This window comes from Diplotaxodon limnothrissa, linkage group LG7, assembly GCF_057381915.1.
Source record: "Diplotaxodon limnothrissa isolate DT_005_m linkage group LG7, D_limnothrissa_male_GT1.1, whole genome shotgun sequence".
Lineage (NCBI taxonomy): Eukaryota > Metazoa > Chordata > Actinopteri > Cichliformes > Cichlidae > Diplotaxodon > Diplotaxodon limnothrissa.
Genome location: NC_140602.1, coordinates 64,822,558 through 64,839,506, shown reverse-complemented (window position 1 = coordinate 64,839,506; position 16,949 = coordinate 64,822,558). Strand labels below are relative to the sequence as shown.

At 38.4% G+C, this 16,949-nt stretch overlaps 1 protein-coding gene across 1 annotated transcript in view; it reads right to left on the bottom strand.

The window, feature by feature from the left end:
• Positions 1 to 16,949, bottom strand: part of spon1b (spondin 1b) — a 124,533-nt gene that overhangs the window by 10,390 nt on the left and 97,194 nt on the right. Inside the window, exons 9-11 of the mRNA XM_085358706.1 lie at positions 13,743 to 13,883; positions 11,614 to 11,689; positions 8,580 to 8,762 (exon numbers count right to left, since the gene is read on the bottom strand). Coding sequence (XP_085214832.1) covers positions 8,580 to 8,762; positions 11,614 to 11,689; positions 13,743 to 13,883 — 400 coding nt within the window. The remainder of the gene's footprint in view (positions 1 to 8,579; positions 8,763 to 11,613; positions 11,690 to 13,742; positions 13,884 to 16,949) is intronic.

Sequence of the window (16,949 nt, the reverse complement as noted above, 5' to 3'; positions counted from 1 at the left end):
CAGTATTTGTTCAAAACTGACAACTTCACCGAAAAACGGGTAAAAGCAAACTTCCGAAGTTTTCTGCTCGTTTGTGTGCTTGCTGTCATTTTTTTTAAGCAAAGGTCCATCAACTCTGACTGAAATCAGACGAAAAAGTTTCTCATTTGGCAAGAAGAAAGAGAAACTGAGAGTAGGAGGAAAGAAATGTGGAAAAAGTTGAAAGTAATTTGATAACCTAGATTAGCGTGAACTGCCAGCTTAGTAAATATGTTTGTGTGTGTGGGCCCTCACTTTGTGTCAGACTGATAATTGGCTTCCCGCACATACACAATCCTCCACTTGCTCTTATTAGCTTTAACATAAGATTGAAAGCACGGTGCTTTGATTTCTTTTAGAGATAAACACAATCAAATCCTGATTTAAGTATCCTGGATGCAGCAGGCCATCCGGCACCAAGACCTGATCCACATAATCTTTTATGTTTGAGTGAAGTAATTAGGGTATCCAATTACCAGTGTTTACTCTGTGTGATTAGGGATTTCCTGTATTTTGTCACATATTCCCTTGATGAAACTATATAAACATATCTTCAGATATGCGTGGCCTTTTTCTCAAATGGAGCTTTCATAGTAGCTAGCTGGAGATTGATTGATTGATTGATTGATTGGTAATTTATTTCAACATGTGAACAATATACAAGTACATTTAGAAAAGAAATGAGAGAAAAAAAAATATACTATACAAATTACATACAAAAAAACATTCTGATTAATTTACATGTTGAAAGGGAGTGGGAAGAAGTATACACTTATTTAATCCCACCCCTGTCCCATAAATTATCAGTGAATATTTAGTCAGCTTCCTTACTGATATAATTTGTAATAAAAATAGTGAACAGATTTCTGATATACTATATACTATAATATCACATCATGAATTTTTTGTTTGTTTGTTTTTAAATAGAGACATTCACTTAATTTAAATATTTTCCTTTTCTTTATAGATCGAGAAGATCATATTTTTATAACTCTTTTTGAACAGTTTTATGTTTGGACATTGCTTTAATTCCATATTCAGTTTGTTCCATAGTTTCACTCCTTGAACAGAAACACAAAAGCCTTTTCTTGTAGTACGTACCTTCATTGTTTTGAAGTTACAAAAACCCCTTAAATTATAACTTCCTTCTTTCAACAAAAACATACTCTGAATATTACCTGGCAGTTCTTTATTTTTTGCTTTGAATAGAATTTGTGCTGTTTGGAATTTCACTATATCGTCAATTTTCAATATTTCAGACTGCAAAAATAGTGAGTTTGTATGTTCCCTATAACCTGCATTGTGGATGATTCGAATTGCTTTCTTTTGAAGAGTAAAAAGTGAATGTAATGTGGTTTTATAGTTATTGCCCCAGACCTCTGCACAATAGCTTAAGTATGGTGAAACCAGTGAACAGTAGAGAATATGAAGTGATGTTCTGTCGAATACCTGTTTTGCCTTGTTTAGTACTGCAATGCTTCGTGATACTTTGGAATGAATATATCTTACGTGAGCTCTCCAGTTAAGTTTTTCATCTATTATTACCCCCAGAAATTTATTTTCACTGACTCTTTCAATATCAACACCATTTATTTGAATCTTTGCATTAGTATTTAAACTACTATTTCCAAATAACATAAGTTTAGATTTATTCAAATTTAATGATAATTTGTTTTTATCAAGCCAGAACTTCACTTTACTTATTTCATTAGTCATATCCTCCAATAAATTCTGCAGATCATCACCAGAGCAAAAAATGTTTGTATCGTCAGCAAAGAGAACCATTTTTAATACTTTGGACACTTTACAGATGTCGTTAATGTACAAGTTGAAGAATTTTGGACCCAAAACTGACCCTTGGGGTACACCACAAGCAATGTCCATACATAAGGAGCAACCACCATTTATTTTCACAAACTGCTTTCTGTCACTTAAATAACTCCGGACCCAATCTAAAACTACCCCTCTGACACCATAACGTTCCAGTTTTCTTATTAATATATCATGATCTATAGTGTCAAATGCCTTTGTCAAGTCTATGAATAACCCAGCCACATATTGCTTTTTGTCTATGGAATTTGTGATGTATTCTATTGAATCTAATAGTGCAGATGATGTTGATCTGCTTGATCTGAATCCGTACTGACTCTCAGTGAGTAGTTTATGTTTATCTATAAATTTTTCCAGTCTGTTTTTAAACAGTTTTTCAAGAACTTTTGAGAATTGAGGTAGTAAAGAGACAGGCCTGTAGTTTGTGAAATGGTGTTTGTTTCCAGATTTGTATAGAGGTATAACTTTTGCTATTTTCATTCTGTCTGGAAATCGACCAGTTTGAAATGATAAATTACAGATGTATGTAAATGGTTTTATAATAGCCTCAATGACTCTTTTAACCACTATCATATCAATATCATTACAATCCAAAGATTTGTGATTTTTACATTTTTTGACAATTTCAAGAACTTCATTTTCATCAACGGCTGTGAGAAACATAGAATATGGATTTCTGTCAATCAGTGTATCGGGTTTTTCCTGTGCTTTCCCAGGATGAGTGATTGTTCTTGCTAAATTTGGTCCAGCAGTTACAAAGAATTCATTGAGACTATTTGCCACAACATCCATATTGTATTCTTCATGGTCATTACAAATGAAATACTTGGGATAGTTCTTTTGTCCAGTCCCACATTTTATAACACTGTTCAGGATTTCCCATAATCTTTTATTATTATTTCTATTTATATCTAATTGCTTCTTATAGTATTCCTTTTTACTAAATCTAAGTATATTAGTTAACCTATTTTTATATCTTTTGTATCTGATTTCAGCATCTTTAGTTCTCGTTCTTAAGAACTCTCTGTATAGAGCATTTTTCTTTATACATGCATTTTGCAGACCTTTTGTTATCCATGGACAGTCCATATATTTCTGTTTCCTACTATATTGCTTTATTGGACAGTTGGTATTGTACAGTAATGTAAATATTCTAAGGAATTTATTATAAGCACTATTAACGTCCTGTTCCTGATATACTTCACCCCAGTTTTCCTTCAATAAATCTTTTTTAAATGCATTCATTCTTTCTTCTGTTCTTACTCGTCTGTACTCTTTTTTACTGTCCATTTTATTGATCTTGTAATTCCTATCATAGATTGTAAAAATTGGAAGATGGTCACTTATGTCGTTAATCAGGAGTCCACTTACAGTCTTATTTTCAATGTCATTTGCAAAAATGTTGTCTATGAGAGTTGCACAATGTGATGTAATCCTGGTAGGTCTAGTAATTTTAGGGAATAGATTCATACAGTGCATTGTGTTTATAAATTCCTCAGTGGTTTTATGTTTATTTGGGTTTAGCAAATCAATATTGAAGTCTCCACAAATGAAAACTTTTTTGCGAGCTATTTCAATAAATGTTTCTTCTATCCAGTCTTTAAATGTCTCAATACTACTACCTGGAGCTCTGTATATTCACTTTTTAATGACAAAGGTGCCACCTGTTTCCTTCCATAAGCGCACAGTAATCCCTCATAACAATAACCTAAACTGTCACAATGGAATTTAGGTAGAAAATAATTTCACCGGGCTGTGAAATATAACCAAGGGAACAAAATTCAATTGGTTTAAGCCACAATGAACCACCCAGAGTCACTGAGTGCGGTTTGTTTTTGGAATAAGATAAATAGCGAAGCTTTAATCTGCTTATTTCGAGGGTTCACTGATTGCCCCTCTTGTTGATCCGATTTTAATGTCTCAAACTCTAAAAGGATTAGGACACAGGAAATGCAAACTTTTTTTAATGCAATATTACAAAATTGTGTTTTGATTCATTTAGTACAATTTGTGACTGTGACATTCCACGTGTCGTTGCTCTATTAATTTCTGTAATTATTGTTTGTGTATTATTATATTTTTAACTTCGTCGCTATTAAGTTTAGGTTTAGGTCCACTTGAAACAAGCTGAACATTTCAGTAATGAGACTGAGAGCCAGAGTAGTCAATGTCGTAGCTGTGAAATGATGACTCGGCTTAATGGCAAAGAGAAAAAGCAATGAGCCCAGGTGGTGTAGTGTCCAGGTTTCCTGTAGTGAGGTCTCTGCCCTCTCTTCAGGGGAACACAAATGCATTTCACTTGTGTTTTTTAGGTCAGGACACCTTTACAGAATACAAAAACTTCCTGCTAAAGCTAATCTTTGAATAGTGTGATGAGCTTTTTTAACAGACTGAATTTGAAATTGTGAAGAGAAGAGACTCATTAGTTTGTTGAAGCATTTTTAAAAATGGTTGTTGTCATGTTAGTTATACATTCAGTCACTTACATTACAATTTCTATTCCATCGGACATGAGATTTATTTTTCCAAACCAGCCACGAGAAACCAACTTATCTATCTGGCATTACCATTTTAAGGGGGCACTGATGTGTAACCATGCCAACATACTGGTTTTGCTAAGGTCTGATGATGTGGAGCAGAGTGAGGTAAAAAACAGTTCAGCACTCCCCAGCTTTCCTCTGGGTGCAGAAGACAAGTGAGTGTTGGCTGCTTTGATTATTGCTGTCGTAGAGCACAGGTTGAAAATGCTTAACAATTTAACATCAATGAATATAACTCTGGTTATACAACCTGTGTAAAATGTCAAGAAAACACCTGCTAACTGTTTAACCACAGTTAGCAACAGTTCATTCTTTTCTGATACAGGATTCTAGCTTTTCAACAGCACTGAGTCTTCTTTGTCGTAGTTTTCATTCTGGCTGAAATACACACAGACATCCATGTAAATGATGTCTGGATGGGAGCATATCCTCTAAAACCTGTATATACCTTTCAGCACTGATTGGCAGCTTGACCATCTGCAAAGGCACAATGTGGATGTGCATAAAGCAAAGAAGAAACTGCCTCTCTGAGATGCTCTTTTTACACCCAGTCATGTTACTGACCTGTTGCCAGTTAAGCTAATGAGTTGGTTTTCAGTACCACTTACATTTTCATTTACACTGTTTCCGTATCCCAACTTTGGAGACATGTTGCGGTCATAAAATTCAAAATAAACCAATATATTTTATGACATAAGTAAATGTCTCAGTTTAAATATTTGTTCTTTTGTGAGTACAGTTTGGACTTTAATCGTTGAATTCTTTATAGTTACTTTTTACACAGTGTCCTAACATTTTTGGAATTTTAGTGATTTAGTGATTAATCAGAGTTCAAAAATTACACTTTAGCATCTTTAATAAATTTTAATAATTTTAACAACTGAATGAAATTTCAAAATTGTGGTTAACCTGAAATCTCTATTCAAACTTTTGGACCCAAGAAAGTCGCAAACTAAATACCATTTGGCCTTATAAATACACTATCAGCATTATTAGTGCCATTTTACATACTGGGGATCTTAACACCTGACAAATTTATATTTATTTATTATTACAGATCGTAATTTATGTTGATAACTTGGTTAAAAGATGCTTAAAGGATTTGTGAATGTGTTCACTGCAGTAGTACATTTAGTTGAAGATCAGATTGAAACTGAGATTTGAGCCGATTTATGTCACTCAAGGAATTAACAGCAACTTTTAATTTATTTTACACTAGGGGGCAGCAGGAAGACACAAACAATGCTGATTTGGCTTGTGGCAAACTTACTAGTCATAATAACGTACCTTTTTGAAATGAAACAAGGGTCGAGAATATAACAATAAACACAAAAATAAACAGACATTATATAACAGAAATGTTTTTTAATTTTTTAAATCTTTTGTTTCTGTTGTACTGGCTTAAAGGACCAATAACAAGATCATACTGGAAGCCAGAAGTCCAAAACTCTAAAAGCACATTTTTAAGAGGGAGTTCATTTAGTTGTGTTGCACAGATACTTAAACAGTCTTCCAGTTGTTCTTATTAGCTTTAACAGAACAATTTAAGCTTGTTTTGACGTGTGCTGCATGTGTTTGGAAAGAATATAGACATTTAATTATTCTGCTGTCACAGCATGTGGGCAGACGTGTCAAAAACAGATGGACGATGTTTAATTAAAATGCCTAATTTACTGTATAAGAAGGTATTTAATTAAAAGTAATGGTGTCACAATTTAAAGACATTAAAGAAATCTAAATTAGTGCCACTCAAGAGTTGCTCTTAACTTTTACAGTAGGAGAAAACAAATAAATGAAATAAATGTCTATTTTCCACACTGTGAAGGACATCTTTTTTTTACTTCTGAATTTGTATTTTAGATCATTTTTATAATGTTATTTGTAGAATTGTAGAATCAGGGCTCTTTAGTAGGTAAAAATCTTCTCTTTTGGCCGTCCTCAGAAGGAATTCAAAAGCAGTTACTTTAAATTTAATAAGGAAGATGAAAAATGATGTGCATTTGCATTTTGTCAGGGTTATTAGAGGTCCTTCTACACAACTGTATAAATATTATTTAAATGGACTGATTCTTATATAGCGCTTTTTTACTCTCCCGGAGTGCACAAAGTGCTGTATACAACATGCCACATTCACCCAATCACACAAGTACTGTCTCTAAACTGAGTGCTTTTCTAACAACATTTGCACACATTCACAGTCCGATGGATGCATCGGAGAGCAACTTGGGGTTAGTATCTTCCCCAAGGACACTTGACATGCAGACTGGAGGAGCCAGGGATCGAACCACCAAGCTTCCAATCAGTATTTGACCTGCTCCTGAGCTACAGTCACCCGATATTTACTGAAATAAATCTGGCTGAGAAATCTTAATCTCTTCTAAAGCCTCCATTATTAATGCAGACAAAACTTCAACAGCCCTCAATCCTATGGACAATCTGTAGAGAGAGCTGAAGCAACATAAAAGATTTAGAGACCTTCTATAAAGAGGAGTGTGCCAGAACCCCTCCTGGTTTCCTGCCACCATTTGCTAGTAGGGATGGGTACCGGTATCCGGTGCCATTATGGCACCGGTTCTGACATAAACGGTAGTAACCAGACCGAAAAGCAGCGCACATTTCAGTGCTTTATTTCGGTGCTTTTTTTTCCTGAGCTGTAATACACTTCAGATTCTAGCCAATCATTTTACGTTTCCAAGTATAGTAGGCGGGCCCCGGTGCGTAGGTTCTTTTAGAGCAGAGCTACAGATTAAAAATGCCCAAGGCGAAGTGGTCAAAAGTCTGGCTGTACTTCACAGCAAAAGATGCAAACTCTGCAGCCTGCAACAAGTGCTTTAAGCTGATACTGTGATACTGTGCAAAGGAGGTAACTGATGAAACACCTGGCAACGCATAGCGTTTTTTTTTTTAAAGCCGAGAAATGCGCCGTACCTACTGCTGGTGTGGTGCCTGTTATCGGACCCGGAGTTAGCAACATCCCCCAAGAACCCGAAGAGTAGAGTCCTGGCCCCTAGCCCTGCCAGTGTAGCAGAAATGATGATGATGGCAGCAGCCGTTCTTCTCTGCGTGAGTAGCTTAATGTTGTTCTGTGTAATTTACGTTGAGTAGGCTAACCACGTTATTACATTAATGTATGTAAGGTGAACTAGCAAACACCATCGAAGTTACATGCGGCTGTCTTCTTGTTTGATGGCAGATACTCCCTTCACCCTGGCCAAAAAGGCTAAAATGACCAAAGAAAAAGTGGAAAACAGCTAAACATGAGAGGTTTTTGGACAAAGTTTGTGTTTTTTCCATTGTTTAAGCACTGCTTCCAGCCAAGAGTGATACAATATGTGCCCTCTAGCTGCAGAAAAGGCTAACATTGTTATCTTTTTACAAAAAAACAGCTAAACATAAGACGTTTTAGAACAAAGTTTGTGTTCTCCATTCTTTAAGCACCGGTTCGAGCACCATTTAACCACCGGCACTGTTTCAAAAGTACCGGTTTGGTACTGGTATCAGATAAAACCTAAACGATACCCATCCCTATTTACTAGTTATGCTTTGCTTGGGGATCTTATTTCACTTAATGACATGCAAATCAATTTAAAACTTTTATGTAATCTATTCTGGGCCATAGAATGAAACTACCATAAAGTAGTATTAAGTAGCAGCCAGGTGCTGCTAATCAAATGCGCCTGATTAACTGATCATCAGTAAGTGTGATGATCTCTATAAAAGCTAAAGCTTTTGCAGTTTGCTGGTGTGAAGAATTTAAGAGTGTGTTGACGCAATGCTACAATCTTCCCAGGTATTCACGTCCTTGCAAATTCACTCCAAGGTCGGAGCGGTGCTCAGAGAAACCACAAGAAAACTTGAGCACTACATCTCAAACTTAAATATTCTCAGCTGTTTCTTTCGATTGTGGTATTATGTGTTGCTTTTAGGGATTCTTTTTAACCTACTTTACTTTGTTAGATTCGGTTCAAGTGACAGTAATCAGTCTTAGGTGCAGCTAGTGAAAGTAAGAAAAAAAGTGGTTAGTTACATTTAATTCATGAGTTAACAAATTACTTTTATCACACAGAGCCAGGTAGGCTTGAATAATGTTCTTCCCTTAATAAATGAAACTGCCATTTAAAAACTGCAGAGTGTATTTGCATGAGTTATCTGTCAAATAATACCTGTGTGTGTCTGTGTGTGTGTGTTTACCCTCTCTGCTGCATCCTGGGCCCATGCAGGGCTGGAAATCTTGAGTGTGGGGACACAGCACGCTGAGATCCAGCTGGGCCTTCAGCATCCTTTGTCTCATCCGGCGACCTTTTTCACATGTAGAGCTGCTACAAGCTGACCAGGGAGACCATCCTGAGTAGATGCACGTCTCAGGTGTGTCATCTACGAGAGAAAGATCGGGATGACTGGGAGAAGAATAATTTCATTTTTATCAGCAAATAAATTTTCTTTTGCAAAACTTAATTTTCCCTTTCACTCCAGCAAAGTTGCTGAAGTCATTTGTCACATGCAGTGGGAGGGGTGAGGGATGAGGGACTGCACTGACATTGATTGTATAAAAACTGCATCCAAAGGTGATTACCACAGGTAGTCGACCACAAGAGGCCACAAAGTGACATCTGAGGGGGAGAGAAAGGAGCTGAAGGGAGAAGCTGGAGAGGAGTGTGATTTGTGAATGTCCTGTCCAATTATCAGTGATAGCAGAGCTATAAGAAGTAGCAGGGGTACTGGCTTCAATTAATAATGCTCCCTCAGGGCTTCAGAAAGGCAGAGAAAATGAGACGAGAGGCGAGAGAGAATATACTGCCAGGCCACAGAGACAAACGTGAGTGGGTCCAATTCTCTGGGATAAAGTGTAATGACAGGAGAATGAGGGAAGAAAGGAACTGCCAACACTAAGCGGAAGGTAAGAGGAGCGTTGAGCTGATGTGTAAGCGAAAGCGTCAAAGCTTCAGGTGGACCTGGGGGATCAGCCCAAATAGATACTCGTCTCTGTAGTGTCATCTCATGCAGAGATAAGGGAGAAAGCGAGGACAGGTAGCGGAACAGAGGAGGGGAAAGAAGCAAATGGCTCATGACTGACTGAGGAAGACATTCATTAGGTGGCAGGAGATCCTTGTTAAGAATTCTGCTGTGTGGGCAAAAACCTTCCCTCTTCTCAAAGCCACTTCTAGTAGAAATAGGCTAAAACATCTACGTGCAGCATAAACAATGTCATGCGACAACCCATATATGGGCTAAAAACCGTTAAACCATTAAAAAACAGGATTTAAAAAACAGGTTACAGCAGGCAGTAACCTCTGGATCTGAAAAACTGCTTCAGTGTCTACAAACATGTGTCAGTCCTTACAGACTGCCATTTAAAACAGCACTGAAAACATATTTACAGCCTCCTTTCTGTAATTTCCTCCTTAATAACTGTACACTGGGTGGAAAAAAAGAAACACCCTCCGTGCAGCCATTCATCTAGATCTCATTTTGATTGACGGGCATCTCAAATTTGAAAGTGGAAGTCATTTTTTTATACAACTTTTATTAGTCTCTCACATCGTTGAGGAGAAATTTTGGCCCACTCTTCTTTACAAAGTTGAGTCAGTCATTTGATGTGGACTGGGACAGAGGTGGACTGGGGACAACCTCTCAGTTGTGGTCCCCACCCCTTACTTTAGTGGTCCGGTCAAATTTGACCAGTTTGTTTTAATAGCTCTTAAATTAGCATAACAAACATTTTTCACCACCAAATTCAGTTCAGTGGGTCGTTCATTTGGTCGTTCAGTTCCCATTCATTTCCTATGAACACCACAGATGCAACAAGGTTGATTAAAACACTCAAAATTCAACAAAAGGGGGGTGATCATCACTTTTTTAAATGTTCAAGTGCAAAGTGTGCAGGATGTCATAAGGCCTTGAGGCAATCAGACGTAAAACACAATATTTATGAGTGTTTTAATTTGTAAATCTATTAGATTTGACCCAAACATGACAGGTACCACAGGCATCTGTGTACCATCACAGCACTTCAATTTAGGTCTGGACTTCGATTGGGTAATTGAATTCTTTGTCAGCTATTGTGTTGTAAATTTGCTGCTGTGTCTGGGATCATTGTCCTGTTTGGAACAAGCTGTTGGACAGATGGCCTCATATTTGACTCTGGAATACTTTGGCGTCCAGAGGAATTTATGTTCAATGACTGCAAGCTGCCCAGGTCGTGTGGTTACAAAAGAAGCTCAAATCATCACCCCTCCACCACCGTGCTGACAGTTGATACTAAACATTTCTGCTGAAATGATGTGTTTGGGTTGCTCCAAACGTGGTGCTGTGCATTCTGGCCAAATATCTCCACTTTGGTCTCATCTGTCCAAAGGACATTGTTACAAAAGGCTTGTGGTTTGTCCAGATGCTGATGTTTCTTTTTCCTACTATCATGAACTTTAAGATTTAACATCCAGACTGAGTCCTGTAGAGTCTGAATTAAAACAAAAACCTGTGCTTTTACAGAGGAAGGCAAACCTCGTGATCAGGTTGATTTAAATAGCAACACCTTGCTTCTACTTATCATCTTAATTCTCCTTCTTAACAATTTGTAGAAGACGCAACAGAGTCCTGTGAAAACTTTTTCACATAACTGTCTTTTCTATAAAGTTTAATGGTTGAATAAAAATAGAACTACTGTCATAACCGTCATAATGAACGTCTTATGACTTTATGCCAAACAGTTAACTCTCACAAACAGCTTTCATGTGCAGAGCCTCAGCCATCAGTGTCCAGACTGAAAGCATCTCTGCTGCATCACAGAATATCAGGTATGTTTGATAAGGGCAGGGCTTGCTCCAGACGCAACTGTGGGGGTCTGGAGCTGTGGGGCGCCCACCTGCACACAGCAGGGTGGAGACAAAGCCCTGGCAGATGTGTGTTATGACTGTGTGACCTTCCATCTGAGTCTCAGATGATACCAGTTGTGTCTGTAATGAGCTGTGCGTGCGTCCTTGATAATCTGAAGACACTGAATCCCTATTGTGGCTGCTCATTTTGCCAGGAACAAGGTTTAATAGTTAAAGTAAAAGTTTTGCGAACAAAGAGGCAAGTTCAAAGCACAGGAATGCAATATCTTATAATCATGGGGTTTGAATAATTAGTTAAACACTGAGGCTCTCAGGTAATCTACTATGTCTTGTTTGGGGTCTTTCCCTGAACAACTTTAATTAGGAAAGAATGTATGTGAGTGTGTGTTTACCTGTCTCCTTCTCCTCTTGTCCGATATCTGCTACTATGTCATCTATGGTGTCGGGGACCACATTACACTGCTCCCCCTGTGCACACGAGGAAAGATGTGACCACACACTTAAACACTATCAAAAGCATGTTGACAAAGCGTGACTTTGAGACTTTATTTCTGAAGTTAAAAATAGTAGTTTAACATAGGATGAATAACACTAATTTAAGGCAGACCGCTTATTCATTTACCCTTTTTTCTGCTGTGTATGTACGTACTATATGAATTTTAAATAATAAATTACTTCAAAGTACTTCATTTCAAAAAGTTTTTCTACAGTTGGCTCTCTATGATCTCAGTGAGATCTCACACTTACAGCCGCCCACCTACTCCTGAAATCTTTTGTTTATGAGGGCCAGCCAATCAGGAAAAAGGTTGGCCTAAAGGGAGGGAAAAGGAGCTAAAACAAGGTCCAGCAAAGGTCCCTGTAATTAGGGATAATTTTAATTGTCATGCATAGATACTTCAGTATCTTCACTGCAGTGAAGTATCTTTGCATGGGAATGTAAAGATGCTTTATGATACTTCAAAAAGCAGTGGAAAAACTGCATGGGTCACATGAGGCAAGACTAGTACCTGTGCTGGTGAGCTAATTTGCAAGCAGGTTTGTCATCTGCTGACCTTCACTGGCTTTGCCAACCATTATTACAACACAAACTCAGATTCTAACAAATCCCACAATTAACATAAAAAGCTCACTGATGGCTGTGTGTGTGTGTGACTGGCATTTTTATTAGTCAGATTCAAAACTTTTTTTATGTTAACTTTAAAGTTTAACCATCTACAGCAGGTGTCAAACTCTGGCCCGCGGGCCAAATTTGGCCCGCAGCCTAATTACATTTGGCCCGCGAAGCCACACCAAATTACTATTAGAGCTGGCCTACTGGTATTATACAGCTAATATTTATATTGTTTAGTATTAAGCTTTGTTTGTTCCATATTCAGTTTTCCAGCAAAACTTATTTGAGTCCATAAGAAAAGATTCATTCTTATATCTGGAGGGAGATTTTTTTTTTCAATAAATATTAATGTTAGCCCGCGACTTTGTTCCAGTTTTGAATTTTGGCCCACTGTGTATTTGAGTTTGACACCCCTGATCTACAGCAAAGGCATCAACCACAGTAGAATTTCACATAATTTCCTATGAATTAAACTGTGTGCCTTTATTTGTGGTTGGGATTCAAATTTCCCTTATTTCAACATGAAATAAGTTAGGCGTGAAAGTACACATAAAATAGTACACGTAAAATAGTACACGTAAAATAGTACACGTAAAATAGTACACATAAAATAGTACATGTAAAATAGATAAGAGCCAAAGTCAAAATCGCTATTGGCATTGTTAGGATGCCTGGGTCGTTGACCCAGGGTATTTGAGTTTATTATATTATTTATACTTTTTAGTCTTTGGTTTCTTTAAGTTCTGTCTTATGGTTTATGTCTTCTTTAGTTGCTCTGTCTCCCCTATCACCTGTATCCCCTTGTCTAGTTCGCGTCTCTGTGTATCCTTAGTTCCTATATCCCCGTGTTCAGTCAGTGTTTGTGTCTGTCCTGGTCCCACGTCTCTGTTCCCTCTGTAGTGCCTGCATGTGAGTCTGTGTTATGTGTTTCCTGTTTTACTTTGAAGGTCTCTGTCTTATCTCAGTGTGTTCAGTTTACGCTTCCTTTTGTCTCGTCAGTTCTGATTTGCCCCAGCTGTGTTTCCCTCCTGTTACCCATTCCCTGATTGCTCCCTCTGTGTACTTAAGCCCTGTGTTTCTCTATGTCAGTGTCGCGATCTACCGTTTACCAAGCTGTGTGTTCTGTCAGTCCTCCGGTGTTAGTTTATTTTGATTGTTTCCAGTTATGTTATATTTGAGTTTAACATTAAAGCGGTTTTGAGTTCACATCTGTCTCGGGAGTCTGCACCTTGGGTCCTATCCCTGTCCGCACACAGCCCTCACCTAACAGGCATCTGTTTCTGCCAAATTTTTATATTAAACAACAGTGTAAGAATCGGTCCCTTTAAGGTCTCACCACAGTAAAAAGCTGCAATGTATAGTTGTGTTTATTTGAAGCCCTAAACACATTCACACAGATGAAATTTTTACCTTTCTAGCAATGCGTTCCACCACTACCCTGGCCACAGGGGTGATTGCTCCGCCCTCTGGGTCATAGAACGGGCTCTGGAGGTGGTCCAAACTGGTCAGAGGTCGGATCTTCTCCTGAGGAACGGTGGGCTTGTTTGGTGACTAAAAGAGGCAGAAGAAAGGGTGTCGATGAGCTTATAAGGTGTTTAACATGAACTATAAAAAATAATAAAGCATTTATATTATAAGTGATAAAATACATGTACACGCTGACAAACCTAATGATATTAATTTCTATTATGTTTTAGATGTTTTATTGGTTTAAACATTATATAGATTGCTGCATCCCTCTTTTATGCTTTTAGTAATCTCTCTGGGCAAAAATATTCCACCATAGCAAAACTAGACAGATGCTATCGCCCAACTAAAGGCAGACCTGCTATACTGAAATCCCATCAAAGGGCTCTTACTTTTCACTTTTATCTCCCTAGGTAGATGTCACAGAGTTTCAACGTGAATCTAAAGGTGAATCAGCTCTGACGGCTCTTTAACAATCAGGGGAAAGCGGACGTGTCCAAATAATATGCAATGGCTAAAGAACGGGTCGTGAACTGAAAGAGAGCTATTCACACTCTCCCATATTAGGATTGAGCAAAGCACTTGGTCTAAGAAGAGATGGTGTCCTAGAGGAAAACATCTGCTCTCCTATATTGTGCATCCAAAATGCCAGAAAGAAGAGAGTCCCAGTCCTCCACTGAGGAATGGTTAGAGTAATTAAAGTTAAACAGCAAATATTTAGGGCATGGCAATTACTTGTGGGACAAGAATACTAATCCAATAGCGGCCTATTGTGAATGCATGTCTGTGAAACAGGCGTTTAAAACGGGAACAACATAATTCTTCTTGAGTGAAACAAACAATACAGAAGTGGCTTATTCATAGTAGAATAATTTAAAAAATGAATAGCAACACAATAGCTTTTTGATTTTGATTTTCCATTCTGTTCCAAAATGGAGAGGTGGGGAAGTAAAAAAGGCGTGAAAGATCTTATCGAGTCGCAGATTTTCCCATAAACCACCTGGTCTACAGCTTCATTTCTGTTTGATCTCACCATGCATCATTTATATCCATTCAAACAGACCCTTAATAGGAGATACTTTGTTTCCAGGTATGTGTGTGTCATAGCATGTGTTGCCATGTTCAGTGAGGAGATAAAAACATGTAACAATAATGAATTATTCTCTGTGTTCTCTCAAGTTAACACCGTCCTGTTTTGATGTATTTTAATATATTCAGCACCAGTAAATAAGCCATTAGAGGAGGTACAAAGTTACACTCACATCTCCACTGCAATAGTGTTAATGATTCTCTTCATAACTCTAGCATGGTGACGCTTTGGCGCTGTGTTGGAGCTATGCAGAGCTTTGCAGGTGCACATCTACATGTTAGAGTTGTTTATTGCCACCACAGAAGATGTTAAAATTAACAGGAAATGATTTAAGCTTTACTTTTAATTCAAAGGTTATAGGAATTAGAGCCATAAAAAAAATCTCCACTTTGATATAGTTATACATATATTATATCCAGTACAGGTCCATATTGGCTTGGATGTCGCCCAGATTAACAAGGTCCGCGTCAGGTGTTGAGGAATCAGGACACCCTGATGAGAAGTGCGCTTCTGGAACAAGATGGCATAGGTGGGTAAGAGATGAAAATAGGGTGCTGTTGGAATTTTACTACACAAGTAATCCGAGAGGAACGGGTTACATGAATAGCATGAGTGACCTATGGAATCTTAGACACCCAGGATCCAGATTGACGGCAAAACAACTAGTAGCTCAGTGTTCCAACATTAGGAAGAAGGAACTGCTCTCACAGCTGGAGATTGATGAGGTACAACACAAATGCTACAGCAGCAACCTCCCTGAACAGGGTCCAGTAACCATCACAGTGGCAGACATCCAAGAAAGGCAGGAAGAGTTGGACAGCACCAGGCCCTGACATGGTTCAGCCAAAAACCTACCTCAGTACCACATGGCAGCTCCTGTCAGGCATCATAGTGGCTAAAGGTTGTCAACAAAAGAATTGTGGTTACTGTAACTTATGCATGTTATGTATCTGCTTAACGCAAGAGGGGGTGTGACACCCTGACATATGAAACATTTTAAGTATGCTTTCTAGTGGGGATTTATGCTGAGGATTGTGATGGTGTATTTCTTCCCACACGTGTGTTTAATAAAATCATTGGTTGTTTGTCTCACACCTCAATCACAAATCGGGACAATGATCAGGCACATGGCTACAATACATGAGCAGGGCACAGAAAGGAATTGGCAAGAATACCAGAGGAGCAAAACACTGACTGACCAACCTGTGCACTGCCTGGATTGATTACAAGAAGGCCTATGACTCAATGCCCCACACCTGGATCCTGGAATGCCTAGAACTGTACAAGATCAACAGGACCCTAAGAGCCTTCATCAGGAACTCAATGGGGATGTGGCGTACAACATTAGAGGCCAACTTCAAGCCCGTAGCACAAGTCAGCATTAAGTCCGGGATCTACCAAGGAGATGCTCAGCCCCCACTGCTGTTCTGCATAGGCCTGAACCCGTATGAGATCATTAACAAGACTGGCTACGGATACTGACTGTGGAATGATGCAATCGTAGGCCACCTCCTCTACATGGATGACATCAAGCTGTATGCCAGGAGTGAACGAGACATCGATTCAGTGAAGGTAACAGTCATCCCAGTGGTAATCGGAGCGCTAGGTGAGCGACTCCCAAGCTAGGCAAGTGGCTCTACCAGATCTCAAGAACAACATCCGAGATCTCTGTCCAGAAGAGCGCAGTCGTAGGAACAGCAAAGACACTGCGCAGGACCCTCAAGCTCCCAGGCCTCTGGCAGAGGACCCGAGCTTAAAGGATAGACCGCCTGCAGGAGCGAGAGGGGATTTTTCTTTTAAATATAATGTATCAAGTTCAAGCTTGGCAATGTTGGCTTATTAAATGACCATGTACAAAAGACTCTGTTGCCTTGGTTACTGGTTGAATTCATATTATCCTCACATTTGCTAAACTGAATAGCTTTCTTCCATCTGCTTAACGTCATTTCCCTGCTTACTTTCTCCTACATGTCCACTGGATTATCTAACTAAGACCAAAATGTAAAAAGAAAACCATTTTCTTCTTACATTTTGGTTGAAAAAAAATTGTATTTGTGGAA